General features: G+C 33.2%; 1 protein-coding gene across 3 annotated transcripts in view; it reads right to left on the bottom strand.

Annotated features, from left to right (window-relative positions):
• WASHC3 (WASH complex subunit 3) overlaps positions 1 to 16,825 on the bottom strand; it is a 45,143-nt gene that overhangs the window by 15,766 nt on the left and 12,552 nt on the right. For all 3 annotated transcript variants that reach the window (XR_006409689.2, XM_026499804.4, XM_057316279.1), the window contains exon 5: positions 14,301 to 14,411. Coding sequence is in view for 2 of the 3 variants with exons in the window: in XM_026499804.4 (XP_026355589.1) it covers positions 14,301 to 14,411 (111 nt within the window). In the remaining variant the exon portion in view is untranslated. The remainder of the gene's footprint in view (positions 1 to 14,300; positions 14,412 to 16,825) is intronic.

The following is a 16,825-nucleotide window of genomic DNA, read 5'->3' as shown; positions in this document are numbered from 1 at the left end:
TCTTTTCATAAGCAAATGGTCCAATTCCATTTGGACACAAAGGTCAAATAAAATTCAAGAATTCTCCTGGGACTGTATTATACATCTTATCTACCCCAATATAAACACTAAATAATGATAATGCTAATAGTGTACAAGTCACAAAAACATTGAGAACATGTGAATCTCAAAATTCAGGATAAGAACAGAAAAACAATAAGGATATGTCAGAAATAAATACATATTTACTTGAAAAGGCGACTGATTTGATGATAAACATTTACTAAAAAAGCTCACTTATAAAGCTCTAAGGGAAGAAGATGCAATCAAGTCTGCCAATTCCTGCTCTTCACATCATTCCAAAAGATGAGGAAACACTAATATGTGTTAAATTTGAGGACCTTCATTAGATCACTTTCAAAAGTGGAATCACTGTGCTTTAAAAGGTTGTACACACAGTTGGGACCCTCTCTGTCATATCTCTTCATCCCATGTGGCAGAAAGGATAAGCTGAGCCAGAGTCCACGTGGGAAAAAGGTCAATCACTTTTCCATGGGTGCTGCACACTCTTCCCTTCAGGCCTTCCATGTCACTAGCCAGTTGTGTGACATTCAGTTTTGAACCCAAGGTATAGAAGAGGCCCCTTAGGAGCACTAATGCTCCAGGTCCAATTTCTCCCTAATAGGACTTTAATATTATCATCACCTTAATACAAATCTCATAAAGCTTGATACAAAAATAATTTGGCCTGTGTTCCAAAGGATGCATTCCAAAGGGATTTGCTGCTATGTTTCCAGTGATGTTGCTTAGAAAATTTGTTGTTTTGATATATTCTTCCTTAGGGGTTAAGGAACAGAGCTGGGTTTGTTAAACATCAAAAAGAAGTGTCCAATTTCTGATCTCCAAGAGACAAAGCTACTGGTGGTCTAAGTTGGACATGAGAGACCTCAAAACTGAAGTCTACCGAACTGTGGGATTATTTTTGGCAAGTGATAATGGCAGTTTGTCCAACATAAGTAATGAAGAAGAGAGAAGGCAGCCATAAGTTTGATGTTCCAAAAAATCACGTCTGTATTTGCGTCACTGGAGAAAGTGTGTAAAGAAGCCACACTAATGAAATTATGATGGCAACACTAACAGTTACTAACTAGTTTCTTATATCACAAAAACTGAAGGTTGCCAATATTTACATTTATTATGTTAATGAAAGACAAGCTACTAAATTCTTTTATAAACCATGTTGAAGTTTTCCTAGTTTTAGATTAGAAGTGAAGAAAAAAAAAAAAAAACCTTACTCAATCTAATAGAGATAAATGACTTTTCTTTTTTAAAGTAACAAAAAATGCTCCTTATACTTTAGTCTCTCCTCTCAGTTTATGACCTTGACTCACAACAATTCAGTTACGAAAGATGCAAAATATTATTATTTTTTCCTTACCTAGGTCAACAATTAAAAAAAAAGATCTGTTGAGTTGACAGTTGAATAGTACTTTTTTTACTTGCAGGGAGAGGGAATGAGTAGGACTTGAATAGATGCCAGGGGCTGGAAAAAAGGCAACTGGTCCTCTAATCAGGTTGTTTACTTAAATTTTAACTTAGTGAAATGGACTCAACCATTTCTTTGCTTTCTGATTTTCAATAGTGCTATCTTAAAAATATCTATCCTGCCTTTTATGAAATATATTAGAATAAAATCTTCAGGTGAAATATTCTATATAATAGATACTAAATGTTTACTGAACAAATCCTACCACAAAAGCAAGCACATGCTCAACGATCTTCTGGAAGTTTTCTGTGAAGGGATACAAAATTAATTTAAATAAATCTCTTAATCACTGTAAAATGAATATGGCTATCTAAAAAAAGGGAAGCTTTATTCCTAATGACTTGTACAGATTTAGAAAATGCTAGACTCTGATATTAACTCCAATACTGTTGCCATGAAGGGTCACTGATTTGAACCTAAATATTTGGGGGGGGGGCAGAGGGGAGGGGAAACAGGTTCACATATCTTGACTAGTGCTATGTGGTTTATATGGAGCAAATAGTACATTCTTCCTTTTTCAATGATTATCTCAAGAGATAAGATAAGAATATATTTCTCACTGAGTGCCCATCAGATATCTTTAAAGATGAAGGAACAAATCACTGTAAAATGGACAAAATGACACTGGTCATGACTAGGATCCCAGGAAACTGGTAAAGTACATTTGTAAAAATAAATACATTAGCCAGTAAATACTCCATGTGCCCTTTAGGAATGGGAACTAAAGTAAGCTTAAATGTCTATAAAGAAAAGCTTTTTATATAACATAAACCTTTTTATATAACATGATAAATATTAGGTGTAATGATCATGGTGCATTTTGTGTTTTCTTTGCATTTTGTAGCTATTCAAGTATTAGTTGATCTAAGAGTAATTTGGTGCTGTGGAAGAACCATTTTTTCCCTTCATTAAAATGTAAAAATAATACCTAAAATGTAAAGACTTGCTTTGATAGGGTAATTAATTCTATGAATACTTCAGCTAAATTACAGCTTTGCTATACCACATTTAACTCAAATGATATTTGTTCTTTGAAATATGTATTCATTAAAATTTCCTAAATTTGATTATATTTCTACTTTCCAGGAATAAAACCTTAAAAAGAATTTCTATTACAAATTATTTTGGAATTCACTACCAAAATTAAAAGTGTAATAAGTTCAGATGGCCTTCTGTTCAGTTTTTGAAAATGTATTACTATATGTACCTATTCAAGGAGAATTAAAGAAATATCTCCAAATATGGCAATAAAAGCTATAAAGAATAGAATTCTTAGTAATTAATTATAAAGATGATTCTACTGATTGAAACCAAAAAATAGTCACTTCTGAACTAATTTTCCAATAGTGGTAATGTGTTTGAACTGGTATGTCATGAGTCTCATTCAACGCCCTTAGCGATCCATAGGTACCCATCGAAAGAGAGATGATCAGTATTAGCATTCTGCGTGGCCAAAGAACCACAATGAAGGGCCCTGAATCTGATATCAGTGTGTCATCAGCACATGTTCTAACCAACTAACTGAATAAAAGTCACTTGTAAACTTGGGCTAGGAAAACAACAAGAGAAGTTGGGATGGTGTCTTATATTATGAAAAACTATGGTAAGATATATCTGGAGATATTTTTAAAAATTACAGTATTAAGATATAAATCTCTTCAAGTAGAGAAATAATTTTCATTGATTTTTCTCAATAAAATTTAATATTTTGAAAATCTATTTCCTTTTAAAACATATAGTTAACATATTAGCATTTTTTCTAAACTGTAAAACAATCCTTATCAAAAAATTAACTTACAAATGAAATTTTGTGTCCTACATCGCTATGATCCATTCAAGACAAATTATCTTCCACACAAGATCTGTCTACCCCATTATGAATGTTTACACTCTAAAATCCTTGTCAAATACGGTACTAAAATGTCTTCCTTAAGTTGATGGTCTCTAAAACCACTAAGACACTTCTCTGCCACCTGAGATGAGCCCACTTCCTTATTATAGTTCATTTGCTCCTCTGGTCTTTTACTTTTTCTCCCACTGCTAAACCATAATCGTTGACAAATTTATAGTTATGGTAAGAATCACAATATTTCCGAAAAGAGTAAATCTGAATAAATAACTACTTAATTTACATCACTATTATTTCCTACTCACAACTTTGGAAAACCGTTTTGTGAGGTCCCTTATTTCTGGTAGAATGGTTAGTAGCAAAGAAGATAAAAGGGGACTGAGAAATCAAAGTTGGGCGACTAAAAAATTATAGTCAGATCAAAGTAAAAGAACTATACCACACATTTCAGCCAAGTAAAAAAACTGTCATTGTTAGTATGTATCTTCCAAAGCTTCCTTAAGAACCTTAATAGTAGAGTACTGTTCTTTTTGTTGCAACTTCTAAAGAGTTACAGAGTTGTTTAAATGAGTTGGAATGAAAGATATGAAGTCTAAAGTTAAAACCATTTTTCTGCAAAATGCCCGTCTTTGTTGATTCCCATTTTATGTATCATTTAAAGGAGATTCCTATGAAATTTAAAACTATCTTAAGCTTATCCTCCAAAAGCTCCCTTCTCTGTGTTTGCTTAACTCCTTTTCCTTTCTTTTATGGGGAGAGGCATATAGAGGTATGGTGTTACAGTGAATTTAAGGCAGATGAAGTAAATTTTATTGGTACTCCACAAAATAAACTGAAATAAAGTATTAAATGTTTTGGCTTGAAAGGATTGTTTCAGATAGGCCACCCTATGTAAATTATTTTAGTTATGATACCAATGACACAAAAATATGACATGGTGAATAAATTCCTAAATATATTCTTTTCATACATCCTTTTATACTTAGGAAAAACTGATTTGGCAAATTTAGCATCCTAAATTTATTACCTTATCAATTATTTTTAAAAGATTATTTTGTATTCTCAATTATCTTATGTTCCATTTACTCCTCCTTTTAAATTGTTTTTAACTTAATTTTTAATTATCTGATATATTATTAAAAAACAAAAAATTCAAGTCTACAGCAGCCAGATATCCTCATATAACTCTAAGGGAGACTGACTTCTTAGTACACCAGTTTTTGGTATATGACTATTCTTTAAATATGATTGAGGATTCTAAATGTTCCTGGAGTTCACAGTTCAAAATGTATTTCTCCAGAGACTATAAGTACCATAAATAGAAATTGTTATGTTTCTGGAAACAAACTCTTCAAATCAACATCTTCTTAGCAAATGATTGCCACAAAAGAAAACTAGACTCTGGAAACAAACTGAAGGGGGGGGGGGTGAGGGATGGGGTAACCGGGTGATGGGTATTAAGGAGGGCACGTGTGGGAATGAGCACTGGGTGTTACACACAACTAATGAATTGTTGAACACTACAACGAAAACTTATGATGTACTATATGCTGGCTAACTGAACATAATAAAAATAAATAAATAAAAAGAAAACTACCATGAAAAATATGTGCTTTCACTAGTAAAATATTCTAAGCTATATATTTATGGCAAAGTGGAATTAGAAAAAAATATATGGGGCATAGATAAGGTAGGTGCATAGACTATTACCAAATGGATACTGACAGCCATTTAACTTAGTAGTACCTGCCCACTACATGTTTTTCCTTCGGTATTCTAAGGAAAATGAGAAATCAGGTAAACAAATATATCAGGGAAAGCAAGAAATTTAAAACCTGAACTTAGCAATATTATTGTTTACTGTTCCCTAACAAACATATATAAGAAAAGGAAAACAGCAAAGAATAAACAAAAGGCCAACACATCATTTAAAATTAATACTTTTCAACATTAAATGTGTACATAGTATGACAGGCTCTGAACTCCCTAACTTTCCAGGCAACTTGGGGAGGGTTCAAAAGGCAGCCAAAATATTGAAAAATCCTAAGTGATTTTGAAATCATTGAAAAAATTGGGTATTTTAATGAAAATCTACAAACTTTTTGGGAAAGAGAAACACTTTCCAGTAAATTTGGCATGATAATTCTTCACACATGGTTTCCTTAGAGGCTAACCTCACTGACTTTAGCAGAGTAAGTAATTTTTTTTCCTTGGGCCAAAAATACAAAGGAGTTACCTATTTCTAGGTTTTCCAGATACTCAGGCTATGGAAGAGCACAGATAACACCTCAAGGGTTCCCAACTGATGGCTAACTGTCACAGTTTTCTGCTTTTGGGGAAATCTTTATCCAATCCTTTTTGCATTTGATATAACAAAGAATGTAAAGGAAGGAGGATAACTGTGGTTTCTTGAGTTCCATTTACCTCAATTCAAAGCTACCATTCTGCTAAGCTTTGCTTTTTTCTTTTAGTTGTAGTTAAATGGACCTGGCTGACCATTTAGTTGATGGGAAAGATAGAATATTTTCCCTTTTCAACTGGCAAAGTTGGCTAAATCGTGCAATTAATTAAATGGGCAAATGTTCACTTATATCTTTTCTTTATTCATCTTTATCCAAATTCATATGTGTAGGAAATCGATCATTATACATGCAGCTTTTATCTTCAATGCAGTGTGAGGCTAAAACACCACACTTTCGTTGTCCATGGCACCTCAATCATTATGCACTCAAAAAATACTGACTTTGATACTGAGCAGTAAACTTTAGGTATTATAAAGGAAACTAACCACCTGTTAGTATTTTAATACTTATAGAGTCAAAAAACAATGAAGAAAGAAATATCATATAGTTGTTAAACTAAATCTGTACCAGTGTTTTCCACAACTCTAACTATATATGAACCAGCAGCTCCTCCTTTTGACTACCCTGTTAATCAGTGATGAGGAACCTACCCTGGAACTCTCTAGACACGGGGAAGTCACACTGGGGTCATATTCCAAACAAGGTTTTAAAACCTTTAACTACTCTTAACTACTTTTACTATACCTTATCTAAAGAGTACTCTACTTGTACTCTTGATTATTTTTCCCAGATCTAAGGTGTGTAACTTCCTGATGAACATCTTTAATAATCAGTTGGAGATTCTTCATCCTTAGGTAATGGAAGTCACATTTCCCCAAGCCAACATCCACTGCTGGCAACAGATGCATCAGAACCACCAAAACCAAGATTATTCAATTCACATTTGAAGACAGCCAAAGAAAACAGAACTTTAAAAAAGTCCAAGTGTCTGAAGAGACTGTTTTGGCAAATATGGTTTCAAAAAATACAAGTCATTAGCTTAATGTGGAAGTCGGACTTTCCCAATGCACAATTTATTACTGGCAAAGGATTCACCAAGCTCTGCCAGTAAAAAGGGGAGAACTGTTGGAAAAGTGATCTATGTACACAATTCCAGTCAAGTTATAAAAGCAATATGTAATTTAGTAAAGGCTTGTGCTGCACTATTATGACAACAAACGTTAAATCAGAATCAAGTATCTGCCACATTTGGAACACAACACTATTACTCACTGAAAAATCTTGTGTAAAACTTGCTTAAAAAGGAAAAAAAAAATCAGAAAATGCCAGCAGGTGGTTCCAGGAACATTCATTAATAATGAGATCCAAATTTGGGGATCAATTAATAGATCATAAACCTAGAGGGAACTTCGAATCTCATTTTATGTATGAGGGAACTGAAGCCTTGAGAGGTGACAATGACCTGAACATGGTCACACAGGTCTGTATGACAAAGCTAAGAAACTATACCATGTTGCATCCCAGAAGTAGAATAAAGATCTAGGTGTAACTCTAGGCATTCAAATTGTGTCACAGAGAAACAACTCTTTTTTGGAAATGTAATCATTCTTCTACCTCACAGAGGGAAGTAATATAGGAGTGACAAAAAAAGGTAATGGAGACCAAAAAGCAAGATACTGTTTATTTCTCTGTGAACTGGTACTTGTGACACTTGAAAGATTCTGTTGGCTTCTGTTCAAAGAAGTTTATAATAGTTAAGCAGTTTTAATTGCCTGTTTATTTTTTTTTGTTTTTTATTTTAAAATTTTATTTACATTTTGTTAGTTAACATACAGTGCAATATTGGAGTAGAATTCAGTGATTCATCACTTACATACAACACCCAGCGCTCATCACAACCAGTGCCTTACTTAATACCCATCCCCCATCCAGCCCATCCCCCACCCACCCCCCTCCACCAACCCTCAGTTTCTTCTCTATTGTTAAGTCACTTATAACTTGTTTCCCTCTCTCCTCTTTTTCTTTTTCCTCCTCCCATATGCTCAGCTGTTTTCTTTCTTAATTTCCACATATGAGTGAGATCATATGGTATTTGTCTTTCCTTGATGGACTTATCTCACTTGGCATAATATATTCTAGCTCCATCCACATCATTGCAAATGAATTGCCTAGTTTCTAAAACAGATTTGCACACATATTGCGTGGAGCACTGGGTGTTATATGCAAATAATGAATCATGGAACACTACATCAAAAACTAAGGATGTACTGTATGGTGACTAACATAACATTATAAAAAATTATTAAACAAACAAACAAACAAACAAACAAACAGATTTGCAGGCATGTGGCAAGTGAAGCAGGGCAAATACCAAAGCAGTACCTTCCAGGAGAAAGCTAGGACTCGGGAAGAGGAAGTTTGCATGGCAGCTTAGAAAGAAAACCAAAAAAAAAAAAAAAAAAAAAAAGACTAGTTCATCCTGATATCTAGGAAGCCTGAAAATTAAAAAAAAAAAAAGTCTGTAGGGGGACCTGGGTGGCTCAGTAGGTTAAGTGTCTGCCTTCACTCATGTCCTGATCTCAGGGTCTTGGAATCCAGCTCCACCTTGAGCCCAGCTAGGGCTCTCTGCTTCTCCCTCTGTGCGCTCTTGCTCCTGCTCTCACTCAAATAAAAAAATAAAATCTTTTAAAGAAATCTGTATTTGTAATTTGTAGGACTTTTTATGTCTTTCTATCTGAAGTGAGTGATTGCTACATGGATAGTCAACAAATTCAAGCTTTTACACTAGTGAAGAAGCTTAAAGGGTTTGAGAAATACTTGTCTATTCCCCGTCTTAGGAAGAATGAAATGGTTCAAGACAATAATTCAGGAAGGAAGCAAGAGAATAGATTACAAGAGGGTTGAGGGCCTAGTAAGTATTAAGAAACGAAGTGGAAGACTACTACACTTTGGAAAAGATAAGAAACAACATTAGTGGAATTATAGGTGCAAGACTCTGCTTATGGAGCAGCAACTCATATTTTTAAATGACAAAAATATAAAGGCAATTAAAAATGAAAGCAATCCTATTATTGTCCTTAAGAGGTGAGAGAACTTACAGCACTGTTAATTTTCTTTTGAGAGTATAGAAATGGTTATTTGGAGGATTTTAGGAGATTTTTATACTGTGGCTATGTAGCGATTTTTTCAGAAAGGCAGGTATTTTTGAGACCATTCTACCCTTTCTTTTGTTAATACAAATAATTCCCTACCTTCTAGATTGTAGGCTTCTAAAATTCAGCTTTTATAACACACTGCTACACGTTACAACGATGGATGTTGTTATACAACAATGGATGACAAACTACTCAAGATCATACCAATTAGCCTAAGCACAACTCATCTCATGGATTATGCGGATATTAGTCTTTCTCTACATTAGTAACTAAAACCAATTTTTTTAAGGGGGGGTAGCAGGAGAAGGAGAGAGAATCTTAAGCAGGCCCCACACCCAGTGAGGAGCCCAAGGTGGAGCTTGATCTCACAATCCTGGGATCATGACCGGAGCCAAAATCAAGAGTCAGATGCTTAACTGACTGAGCCACCCAAGCACCCCAAAACCAAATTTAGTAGTGGGCAAATAAGAGAAACCTTAGTCATCCTATAAGGTTGAGAAAAATTGGGCATTTTAATAAAAATCTATAATTTTATTGGGAAAGTGAAACTTTCCAATAGAGATAAGGCGATTTCTAATGAAGCTACCCTCTCAAATTAGCTGAGGTTATCCCCCTTCATATAGTATGTGGTCAAATTCAATTTCTATCTAATCTTTCTGAATCTTATTTGTTCTCAGTCACACTCAAAGAACTAAACCACTTCAGCAGAATGAACAATTGAGTAGAAGACTAAGAAAATAGGAAGGCAATTTACTCTCCTGAAGTATAGAGATAAAAAGCTATCTAGATTCTTCCCACAGCATTTATAGAAACTGAATGAATCAATGATAAAGATTACAATGGGCCTCAAAAGACTCTTTTTACTGCTGTGAGGCCTTTTCTAAAGCAAGGCGGTATTGTCATCTGTTCTTCCAGTTAAAGTTATAGTTTTGTACAGATATTGATATAGGAAACACAACTAGCTATGTGCTGCCAAAGAACCATGTTAGATAATGCCATATAACACTAAAATGATTATACTCCTGGAAAAGTATTAAGTAGTTCAGAAGAACCAAAAGATTATGTTTAACAAGGCCCACATAGGCAAGATCAAGGGGCTTTAAACTGAAATCAAAGAATAAAAATAATCTTCAGTTAAAACTGTAAGACTATGAGTAATAATAATATGATAGGAGAAAAAAGAGAGTGGAAGAACTAGCAGTTAATTATTAAAAGCAGAAATATAAACAAATAGAAAACAAATCCAAGCCTAAAAAAAAAAGTGTGTGTTTATATAGAGCAAACCTGCAATTATCAAAATAAGTAAATCTCAGGGACTGTTAACATTTAATGGAAAGGAATTCCTGAATGGGAGCTGGCATTTGAAAGGAGTGTCTTATAATGTTTTACAACAGAAGGTGGAAGATATCTATCTATCTATCTATCTATCTATCTATCTATCTATCTATTATCTATCCATCCATCCATCCATCCATCCAACCATCCATCCATACACACACACACACACACACACACACACACACAACACATATATGTAGATTCTTGAACATGGGATAAAGGAAGCCCCCCCAACTCCCTAACCAAGTGAGGCTAAAAGAAGGCAATAGTTGTATTATCAAATGGAGTTTGGTCACCTGACCAGATGGGAGGATTTAGATCAGACTTTCATAAAGCAAGTTGCAAACAAGTACAAGGATAAGATACAGCCATCATGGGGACATTAGCTATCCACATGTACTGGCAGCTTAATTTTGCTCAAATCAGAGCATCTGATAAATTCCTGTCACCTTGCTGAAAATTTCATCCTCCAACAGATGAAGGATGTAATGAAGGGAACTGGTTTAACTATTTCATATATAAATTTAAACAGAAGCTAAAACTGAATGATGATGCAGAAGTGACAGGAACTCTGGTACTGGCCATGCCAAGGAAAGACAATCCTGCACATTGTCAAACACGTAACTACATTTGTGGTTGGATATTTTGACAGTCACTTATGATATTCTTAGGAAACAGGAAAAATAGTGAACTTATATGTCGCTTAATGACCATAATCCAATGAATAACGACTGGCAGATTCATATCAACCTTGAGGAAGACCTCTAGTTGGTCTATTCTTGATCTGGTCCTATAAAACATTTAAAATCAGTGACTTGAAGAAATAGTAATATATCTGTATGTTTCCAGGTGACATAAAGCTGGGAAGGAGAGTTAATATGCAGGATAAAATAATACAAACAACAAGTATTAATTGAGCACCTTTTATGAGTAAGATGTCAAAGTGAATGCAACAACGAGTCAAGATACAATACTTTCCCTCATGGTTCCTTTTCAACAGGGGCAATAAAAATATGTATAAATGATCAAAGAACAAGCTATGACGTGATAAGTTCCATAAAAAAACTTAAGTGGTTGGACAGATCACTGAAGGGAGATATTACTTCTAGCTTGAAGTGTTGGGGGGTTCAGAAGGAAGTATTCATAGGAACATGTCAGATGAGTAGAATTTGGACATGTAGTAATCAAGAGAAATCTAGATTCAGAGGTGGAAAAGTATGGAACTAATATTGAGAAGGGTTTGTGGTTTTGTCTGAAGAATGAAATGCAGGATAGGGAGAAGGAAACAAAAGTTGGGTAAGAAGAATCTGGGATTCAGGTTGGCACAATAAACTGAAAACAATAAAATTAAATTAAATTTAGATGAACTTGCAGTTTTAGGATGGCAGTGGAAAGATGTTGCTCCCCTTTTTCTTCTTGAAAATTATCCCCAAACAATTAGGCAAAAAGAAATAAAACACAAACACTAATTTTAATGTCTAAGAAGCATATATGAACCATACACATGGAAATTAAAAGCAGATAAAAGAGTGATTGATGACTTAGCATAGCAAAGGAAGGCCAAGACCATGTGCCAGAAGAGGGGATACCACAAAGAAGTAGCACTTCCAGAACCTTGGAAATGTTTAGGAATTAGAAACACACGTACCAAGGGCAAAAGAGAGGCAAAGGACTGAAATCAGGAAAATTGGGCTAAAAACAGGAAAAGTCGGAGGCAGAAGAAATTGAGTCCCTACTCATACTCAGTGACACCAAGCAAAAGGTTTAGACTGAAGCTAAGCACCCAGCAATGCCATAGAATTAGATAGTTAAAAACAAAAACAAGAGCTATTATTTCTTGAATGTTTTAAAATAAAAAATATTTTAATGTTATATACAGTGTAAAATAGGTCTTAATCAAATAGCTCTTAATCAAAAGAGTTATTTTTCAGAATACGTATGCTCTAGCTCCAAGTCCCAACTTCAGAGATTCTTATTTAGTATGGTGGGAATCAGTAACATGTTTTGACAATGTTTCTTAGTCTGAAAACCACTGAGCTGGTGTAAAAAAGAAATCTATCACCAAAACCTATCAAAAGGTAAAATGGCATAGAGGAAAGTGTAGGCATTTTCATTTATAGGTAAATACTATTTGCCAGGTATTGTTCTAGGCATTGTACAGTACACAAAAAATTCCCTACTCTCATAGAGTTGGTAAATAGCAATATAAAAGACACAAAGTATGTAAAATAGGTAGTATTTTATATCTTATTGGCCAGTTATATGAAGAAAAAACAGCAGGGAAGGGGTAAAAGGAATGGGGTCAGAGAGAAGGTAATATTTGAGTAAAAATCTGAAAAAAGTAGGGGAGCAAACCATCAAGATACCTGGTACAAAGTGTTTCAGGCAGAATAGCTGAGGTAAAGGGCCAAGAGAGGAGACTGTCTATGTATTTATGCAAGGAACATCAAACCAGCCTGGACAGCTGGAACAGAGTGAATGAAGATATGAGATCAAAAGGGTAATAGGGGAACTAAATTGTATAGGATCTCATAGGCTTGTGAAGGACTTTGGCTTTTATTCCTGGTGAGATGGTAAGCCATAGGATTAGAAAAATGAATATATAAAGAGTCATTTACACACACACACACACACACACACACACACACACACACACAATATATTTATGATTCTGAAAAACAATGGAATTTGTCTAAGTAATTAATAACAAAAATAAGTCAAGTGATAAATAAATATAGATAAATAAATGGCTAAATAAATCTAGACATTTCCTAATATAGTACCTTAAAGTAAGTGTATATTAATAAATATTTGTGTAATAAATGGACAGTAAATTTATACCGAAAAGGAAAATAAGAGTTTTTGAACTTCGTAGGAAGTCAGAAGCACTGTATTAAGAATATAACAATTATCCTAAGATGTAGTCTTTTATCAAATATTTCAAGGCATTTTTGTAGATATCATGAAGTAGATGTTCCTATTTCATATTTTATATATGTTAGGCAAGAAAAGACTAAATAAAAAGTCTTCCAGAGTCATCCTGAAACTTTTCCTCTTCTGTTTGAAAGAGTAAGACAGTTTTGACGGTCCATATTTTAAGCTTAGCAGAGCTTTACTGGGTTCTAGCTTTAAAAATTTATTTATCATAATTGATACTCAAACTAACCCTACTTTAATTCTTATAAAAGAACATTATATATTTTCATCTCAAAGTCTGGTTTATTTTTTTCTAAAGCCTATAACCCAGGGTTTTGGCTGTCAATAAAGAATTTTGAAAGTGACAAATTAATTTCTTCTGATAGCCAAGAAAAGTGAATGTACTTTCTTCTCCCCAATGTCACTTCTGTTGCTTCTAAATGAACCATTCTACTCTTTCTGACTGTCAGATAGTATTTGTTTTTAAATTACTTGGGTGATAAATAATGCATGGACAGCAAAACAAAACTGTTCTTCTTTAATATTAGTACTTCTTTTGCTTGAATTTTAGAAATACATTATTTTTTTAATTAGCCAAAAAATAATGAAGAGTTAGCTCCTTCAACCACTGCAACAGGACTTTCTACCAAAATGAAAAGAAATTAACTTCTGCTATTATCAGCAATTGTAGGTATTTTTGGTATCATACCATGTAATGATTTCTCAGGGAAAAAAATGAATTCTGAAGTCATATAATATTCAAAGCTCTACCTTAAATGGCCAAGAGACTTAAGCTCTTTTCTATGATCAAACCATTGAGAGATCAAATTTAGAATAAACATACATAAAACCCATTATTTGTACTAGCATACAGGAATTAAGCTAAAGCCATATGACTTAAGAAATAGTCCACTTTCATTCCTCTGATACATCCAAGATTTGCTGATAACTTTATGTAAAGCAAAAAAATTTACATAAATTTATATTAAACTATGTTAATTTGAAGTGTGAGATCAATTTTAACTAGAAAGATTTGACCTCTGTTTACTTTTTATCAGGGCATTAATTAAACATAGGAAAGAAGTAAGAGAGTAGAAAACTTTGTCACTCAGTTTAGCAGTTTTCTCAGATAGAAAAAAATGACAATGAAACCTCTAGGGTTAAGAATTTCAAATGAGGCTGCTAGACAGAGAAGACAGACCAAATTAGCTTACCACTTGAACCATTTTGAGATATCTGGCATATCTTGGATCCTTGGCTACAGTTAAGATATTTTCTGGTGTTACTTCACTTTCCTGTGGTCCAGAGTCTTGTAAACTGTTCTGCTGTAGAGAGCATTGCGTGTAAATCTTAGACAATTCATAGAAGGGGTCCATTATGTTACTTAAAAAGGGATGTATCTTTTTATAATTCTAAAGCAATCAATATCAGAAAAAAATCATTTCTAAATTTAAATAACAATAATATGGGATATATGTTTCCAAATATTTACAAATACTTAAATATGATTTCAGAGGAAGTTCCACTTAATATCAACTTATATTGTTCCTTAAAAATGCAAATATATTCATGGCATTAAAAAATATTAGAATTCTGCTTTAGTTGTCCCCAGAGTGTCAATATAAAACATGAATTATAGATGGACATATTATTTTAATAAAATTTTTAATAAGGCTAATAAAACTATTTGATTTGCCAATTGTTCAACTCTAGCAGACAGTAAATTAATTTTCTAGGTATCTACCATTTAGACAATTGAATTCCTCATTTATTAAATAATTTTACTCTAAGTGTATATGGCTAATCTTAGCCATATCTTAGAAAGCAATACATGGAGAATCTGTGGAAGAGAAGCCCATTTTTCAGACAAAATTATCTAGTTTTGTATCTTTCAGCTCATACTGATGGAACTATTGATGTTAATCTACTTACAATAAAGAATATTGGGGAATGGTCTTTTTAGATAAAAGTGCTTTTATCATATAGGCAATTCTCACTTTGCATGGTACTGTGTTAAATGAAAATTGTCCATATTGGAATCCTGTCCTAACTAAAATGCAAAGTTAGAACTGTCAACCTGAACATTTAGAGTAAGCTTACTTTTGGGATTCTTACTCCTTATCTATAAATTAGCATTACAAGGAAGTTCCTTAACAGAATGAAATCAATTGTATGTCTACATGTCTATGCTGAAATGTAGATAAATCAAGAAATACCTTTAAATATTCGTAGGTTTTAGAATATGAATGTGAAGTATATATTAAGGTTTTCCTCAGATAATTCAAATATAAATTAAACCTGTTGAAAACTCTGAAGCAAATAAAACATCCAAAAATCCCTTAGGTTTCTCCCGTTATATGACACTAAGTATACAAAAGTGAATATACATATACATTATTCATGTTTAAAATACATAAATACAAAAAGTCTAAAACATTCAATTAAATAAAAAATTCGAACAAGACCCAAGTATGCTATTTTAAAAAATTATAGACAATAAACTCATACAATAGCACAATGGAACAAATGAGAATTAATTACACATAGGACCAGCGAATTTCAAAACTCAGCCTTAACTTTGCCTAATAACCAAGATCTCAACAAGGTTTAATTATGTCAGCTCTTATACCTTTGCTATTTGAATGACCCGTTAAATTCTCTATCATATCTCTCAACTGTACTTCATTTTATTCTCAATCTCAATCTGCACAATTGGATGTTCTATTGTGAATAATGATAAAATCTGAACCATGAAATTAAAGTTGCAGAAAAATCAGTATGCAAACCTTGGGTCTTTGATTCATATAGAAATTGAAATGAATGAGTGATTAAAAAAGTACATGAATATCCTTTATCAGGTTAAGTGAGTTGACTGTAATGCCGGTGGAAATTCTGTGTTAAGCACTACTTAAGTCCATTTCAAAATACATTACATAAAAAAATAACAAAAACAATGGAGAAGAAATAAGTTGATTTGAATATTAAGAACACGCTGAACAGGTATTTTATTAAGCTACTCAACATGCAACTTGATCACAATTTTTCAAACCCAGGAAGCCAACAGATCTTCATAAATTCTCCAAATGAATAAATATATAGTTTTTAAATAACACTGCCAAAATACACCAGATTATTCTGAATTTTAGAAAATTTAGCTGTGATTACTTGTAATCAATTTTTTGAGACAAACAGGCAGGACCAATACAACTGCATAAGTTTTAAAATACATATTATAGATGGCATTTTTAATAACACCTGAAAAAATTAATATTCAAAATTAGACAGATACCACTTAAACATAAGAGGGCTAATAACCACTGAAGAATAACAACTAGGTAGAGTGAAAACATTTTCCTAGTATTTTTTATACATGCCTTATTTTAGAAAAACATGGTCCATATTTAATTGAAAAGACCTTGTGAAGTTAAATTCCTCTAAAACAACTGGATTTTTTTCTTGTATATTATATATATTCCAGTGGCCATCATAATACAATTTGCAATATTAATTAAATGGATGTTAAATTTTCTAATATCTAATTGTTAAGTAAATGGTCATCTATTTCATTCCCCTAAAACATATAACTAAATGTATGGCTCCTCCCATATCCTCATACCATGTGTGTTCAATATATTTAATGAATTCAACACAGGTGCTGGAGTGTGTAGTATAGCAGATAAGAGCAAGGACTCTTGGCACTGGATTGCCTGGGTTAAAATTGCAGCTCTTACACTTGTTC

This window comes from Ursus arctos, unplaced genomic scaffold, assembly GCF_023065955.2.
Source record: "Ursus arctos isolate Adak ecotype North America unplaced genomic scaffold, UrsArc2.0 scaffold_21, whole genome shotgun sequence".
NCBI classification, from domain to species: Eukaryota; Metazoa; Chordata; class Mammalia; order Carnivora; family Ursidae; genus Ursus; species Ursus arctos.
This window is presented reverse-complemented; position numbering and strand designations above follow the sequence as displayed.